At 32.6% G+C, this 5,981-nt stretch overlaps 1 protein-coding gene across 1 annotated transcript in view; it reads left to right on the forward strand.

The window, feature by feature from the left end:
* Window positions 1–5,976, forward strand: part of LOC134532461 (prostaglandin E2 receptor EP4 subtype) — a 49,307-nt gene extending 43,331 nt beyond the window's left edge. The window contains exon 4 of the mRNA XM_063368874.1: window positions 1,711–5,976. Coding sequence (XP_063224944.1) covers window positions 1,711–2,004 — 294 coding nt within the window. The 3' untranslated portion in view covers window positions 2,005–5,976. The remainder of the gene's footprint in view (window positions 1–1,710) is intronic.
* The last annotated feature ends 5 nt before the right edge of the window (window positions 5,977–5,981 follow it).

Here is a 5,981-nt window from a genome sequence, read left to right on the forward strand (position 1 = left end):
AGAGGTAGTGTTGTGATTACACCTCTTCTCTGATCTTATCAGCCTGGTATTTTATCAGTCTTCCCGACTTGGCAGTGTCGTTAAATTGGTCCTTATTGCTACTGTTTTTATATCAGGAGATTATAAGATTCTGAGAGGTGGCTTTTTTTTTAACAGTTTAAATATGCTTGCATTTTATCATTTATACTGATAGTAAAACTGTTCAGAGAAATAAGTATGTTCATTACATAAAAAAAAATATGGATGTATTAATTTAAAGTTTAATAAAATTGTGTCTTTTTTTAATTAAAATATATATATATATTTATTTATTTTTTTTTTTTAGTGCTATTTCTAGAATTTTAGCACGATTCCTCCTTTGCATTTGGTGTTCTGTCTGAGTAATCCATCATCGCTTTAGTGCTGTCATTCCTTTGATGTGAGTGGGAGAATGTACCACGGGAGGAAAGAATGATCTGCCCAGAGCTATTAAAAATGTCCTGTTGTTCTTTGGTTTGGCCCACCCAGTTAGGTCTTGTTCTTTTCTTATTCCAGAAATTCCAAATATATTTACGAAAATAGGAACGTTAAAATTGACAAGCATTGTAAATCTTTCTAAACACAGAAAATGGACTCCTGGTGAGAAACTCTGATGTAAAACTTCCAACAAAAGATTTAAGTTATGAATTAAAGCTTGTATTTTTACAAATACCAGATAATATTTCACTTATACAATAAAATATTGACTAACCGAGCTTGTGCTAACCAAGTTTCTGTATTATCCGAGCCAACCTGAAGCGCTATTGCAACCAAAGATTGTTGAAATATCTGCTTGAGGACCTTGAAAGTGTTCTACTCGTTAACGAAAGCCTAAAGAAAATTAACCTCATAGATGACATTTACTCGTTGGGTGAATCATGGAGAGACATGAAAGAATATACAGTGAAGAAGAGCTGGGAAAACATCACCCTAAAAAAACATAGGCTACATCTGGGCTGAATGAAAACCAAGACTTTCTAATTTCAACTGTGTTGTCGATTTTGCTTATCCGATGTTCATATTATCTCAGTTGATTGACTCTCTACTGTATTTGATGAAAGCATAGTTTTTAACTGCCTTAAAACCACAGCGAGGACATGAAAGTGCAGTAATTCAAAATAGAATTGTGAGCAGGGACGACTCCAGGGGGAAGACGGCGCTTTACATTTTTATGTACTTTTGTTTGTCTAGTGCTCTGTTAAAAAATAATGGACATTAATGGGAAAAGGAAAATAAAAATTGTATTATCTTGTAATTGAATGTGCTGGTGAAAACCTATTTTAATTCATGATTTTGTATTAGAAAAAAATTTCAAAACTTTTATTGGCACACATGATGATGTGCTTATACCGTAGGTATATTTCGTACTGTAAAAGTAATACGGCCACATGTCAAAAGTAGAAACTTTTAACACAATTAAACAAGAGGCTATATTATTGTAATAATATGGTTAAATTTCAGACTTGCGCCCATCGCAACATCGTGTTTGATCATTATTTTTCAAAATTCAGGTATGGCCTTATTACACTGGTAAGATTGGCAGATGTTGTTTCCATTGGCGATCTTAACTCAATTTCACATTTTTTGAGATATGGCTCTATTACTTTGACAGTGCGATTTGATGTGAAGCACTTATGAAACTGACCCGAGGAAAGAGTACGGGACGGGACGGTACGGGCCGTGTGTCGGCAGGTGAGCATCCTGCTGGCGCAGTTCCTGCGCGGCACGGCCTTCACGCGCAGCTTCGGGCGGCTGGCGGACATCCTGCTGTCGCTGCACTACACGCTCAACCCCTTCATCTACGTGCTGCTGAGCTGCCGCGGCCAGCCCTGCCTGCCTGGTCTGCTGAAGCTGCTGTGTCGCAGCTGCCGGCGGCGCAGCGGGGCCTCGCCCTCCGCGCCCGGGTCGCTGGCCATGACGGAGCACGAGCAGCTCGAGTCCACCGAGGCCACTTCGGGCCCGGGGGTCACCTCGTCGCTCATCTGAGCCGCGCCTGTGGCTCCGCGAATCTCAGTCTCTTGTACCTTTTCAGTTTCATATTTACAACTAGTGACTGTTCTGTACCACTCACGTCATCATTAACAATCCCGAGTAGAATCACTTAGACCCCAATACGCATGCCGTTTTATATTCTATATATTTATACCTCTCTCAATAGCAATTTTGAAGGTTTGAGCAGTTTCAGAAATAAACGTCTAGAAAATCACATTGAATAGGTAACTCAAGGGCTACACATGCATGTGTTGGAAATTTTCTACACTGAAATAGTTTTTCAGAGAAAATAGGCCCCAAATTGGGGTTTCTCCTAGGACAATATAGTCATTCTCAAAACATTTCAGTAATAGACTGAATCTTATTGCCATTGGTTAGATTTGGGCTGCCATAATGAAACGTCCTTCCTTTTTCCATCTGCATACTACAATACTAAAACACCTATTATATACATATATGTTACCAAGGCAGCTAAAGCTTTCGGTTAGTATCCTATCAATTGACCTACACGCATTTACTAGGAAGAAAAAAAATTATTTTGTTTGTCACGTGAACTGCTTAATGAGCTATTCAAAGTATAAAAACCTAAATATGTTTTTATATGTTGTTTATTGGAACAAATGTAGTTACTAATTAAATTCTTACTGATACATCTCTATGGACACTTCAGTTAAGTGAATTTACTTACGTTAGAAATACAAAAGTGATTTTGAAAACATCTTGAATCGAAAAATTGCACTTATACCATGTTACAGAATTCAATCATTAAAAATTCATCACTGTCTACAAGTTAGAAAACTCACTGCATTCCTCTTAAAAGCAAGTATAACCAGAAACATTTTTGCTAATTGATCCTTACTACTTCGTAGAAGCCAAAAAACAGCTTCCAGCATTTGGGCATTTCTATAGAATTGCAATCTCACACATTTCCCGTAGCTAAAACAAACAATTTCTTATCATAGGTACTCTTAGCTCATAATTTATTTTTTCACTTTTATATGGTGTTTTGGGGAAAATATATCATGTGACTGAACAATGTTAAGTCAAGAGTATAGTAAAACAGTCAAATTAAGTGAATTATGATTTATTCGTAAATCACAACAATAAATCTACCTCATCTTTATAATGATTTAGCTTAGTCTCGCTTAGTTTAGAAATTAATATTTTTAGCATTTATTGAATATGTCTTCAAAAAATATACAGCAGTTTGCACAGCTAGTCATATATTAACTTGATTACGTAAGTGCAAAGGCTACATGAAGTTACTGGTACTTTGTCACAATGGTCGTAATCATGCATTTCTTGTTATGTCTTCCACATTTTTTTATTCAAAGCATTATAATAATATTCTATTTTGCAGGGTTTTTTCAGGCTGATACTGGTTATTGATAAATACTAATTAATTTCATTTTACAGGTATCATTAAGTTAAGTAGCTTAATCAAGTAAACATTGATTTGCCATAAAAACAATAATTGTGATATTTCGCACACATTCTTTGTGACAAACGTTGGAAATTTTGTACAAAATTATACTTTCGTCAATGTTATCTTTTACACTGCTGGCTTAAAACTTATAAATATATGTTATAAAGCTGTTGCATGCATTACAAAACAATACTTACAAATGTAGAAAATGTCGCTAGATTTTTGATTATCACTTTGTTCAAAATTAAATTTACATCTTTTGAAGAATCTGGTTTTTTTAATTTTTATTCAGCATTAGTTGTACTACTTATATTAATTTTTTTTTTTTTAATTTTAACATGAAAAATAAAATAATATGAAGCATAGTGAAGGGGGTGTGTGTGAGAAGCTACATTCACATGATTCAAGCATGATTTGTAAATGTTGTACATAGAACAACAAATTATTTTTACCAGAAACAGGAAAGAATCGGTATAAAACATTAATTATTGTGGTTAAAAGCACACTAATAACGTTATATAACATTTTCTCACAATTTACAACAAAAAAAAAATTTGTATGTGAATGCTGCAAATGACTCAAGCAATTGTTTTACTGTTATCAAACCCATATATTTTCATGTATTTATTAACAACATGTAAAATAATTATTTGTGAGCAAATGTTTTTAGTTAAAACATATGTACGAGTTTAATTAATACTGACAATGATTTTTTGAAGATTGTAATTTGTATTTTTCTATGTATTAACCATAATTTTACAGTAGGTATGTTTATAATAATATGTGCAGTGACTTGTTTTTCAGTTAAAATGTTTTAGTGTAACAGATTCCATTACATCAGTTCAGCAGGATACTAAAATAAAACTTCTGATTAATTTGTTGGTTCCATTCCAGGTGAAACTGTGTTCAACTCTACATTCATAAAGATATAGGTATTACGTGTCGATTATAAAACCAGTATATATTCAATTATAATTTTAAAAAATATATATATAAAATAACCACATAAAACAGACATTTAAAAAAGTTTTATTCACAGTGTTGTGTAATGACCTGATACCAGGTACTTGTTTTTTTTTTTAAATTACAATTGAAAAAAAAATACATAATTTTAAAATAATATGAATAAATTGTGATACAACTACGTATGTGGTTATTAAGTTGGGCCTGATGTCACTACAATTTATTTTTCATTTTCTTGTTAGTTAAAAGCTATTTCTGTAAATTAACATTATGCCCCTTACATTTGTCCAGGGACCGGAAAGTTACTTTTAAAAAGTAACTCAGTTACAGTTACAAATACTCCATTGGAAATGTAACCCTGTTACAACTACAAGTTACACTACTGAAAATAAACCAGTTACAGTTACAGTTCTGAGAAAAGTAACTGTAAGTTACTTTAACAGTTACTTTGTGAAAAACTAAAAATGTGATACGTTAAAATTGTTATAATTAAAAGCTAATAAAACATATTGTGTTTAGTAAAGATATATGTTTCTTTCAACTGAAAAAATTTAAATAGGTCTTAAATTACATTGAGTAATTAGTTCACACTACAAAATTGTTCGCAGCACCACACAATAAGCACTTCACAATAAGGTTATTTTTATTACTCGACCAAACTTTGAAAAACTTAGAATATGAAGGCCACGGCAACGAAAATTCTGGACTGCTTTCTGGGCTTCTCGCTTCATTAGATTATGTCATTGCTTTCGCGCATGTGCACAGGTAGGTTAATTAATTAAACAGCACAGCAGTAAACCCGCATGTCGCAAATATTAAATAAATGACAATAAAAATACGAGCGCAGGCTAGCCAACAGCAGTTTTACAAGTACAAGCAATAACATTGCAAATAATATGCTTGTCGGGATTTTCGCTCTGGGATTGAAAAAATCAACAAATCGTTGTTTGTTCAATAAGAAATACATTTAAAAAATGTAACGCAAGAAGTAACGACAATTATCGTTACTTTAAGGCAGAAAAATGTAATTCAGTTACAGTTACAGTTACTGAAAACTTAATATATTGCGTTACCACGATCGTTACCATAAAAAGTAACTGTTACAAATAACGTCGTTACTAGTAGCGCGTTACTTCCAGTCCCTGCATTTGTTGTTATGTCACAAATATTGTCAAGAGATGTTAACTAAGTATGATATAATTGCTGTAAACAGTCGCGTAAGTAATAAATAATAAAATTTGCATGGCTTTTTACACCCATTATACATATAACATACAGGAATTATCTGCTGACACAATGAAAAAAAAATTTAAGAGAGTCATAGTGTTAAATTTACATAAATAGCCCTTAACTAAAATTAAAATGAAAATATAAATAATATTAAATTTTAAATATCTACATGGTATAAGATATCTCACCTTAATGCATGTTTGTAAAGGTTTTTGTACAAATTAATAATAATTTATAACCTTGAACATTTTATGTAGGTAGGCTATGTCAATTTTTGTAACAATTGTGTACAACAACATTAATGCTTTGAATATTCTGTACCTGCAAATAAAAATGTATTGTTTTAATCTCA

Source organism: Bacillus rossius, chromosome 6 (assembly GCF_032445375.1).
Source record: "Bacillus rossius redtenbacheri isolate Brsri chromosome 6, Brsri_v3, whole genome shotgun sequence".
Taxonomy (NCBI): domain Eukaryota; kingdom Metazoa; phylum Arthropoda; class Insecta; order Phasmatodea; family Bacillidae; genus Bacillus; species Bacillus rossius.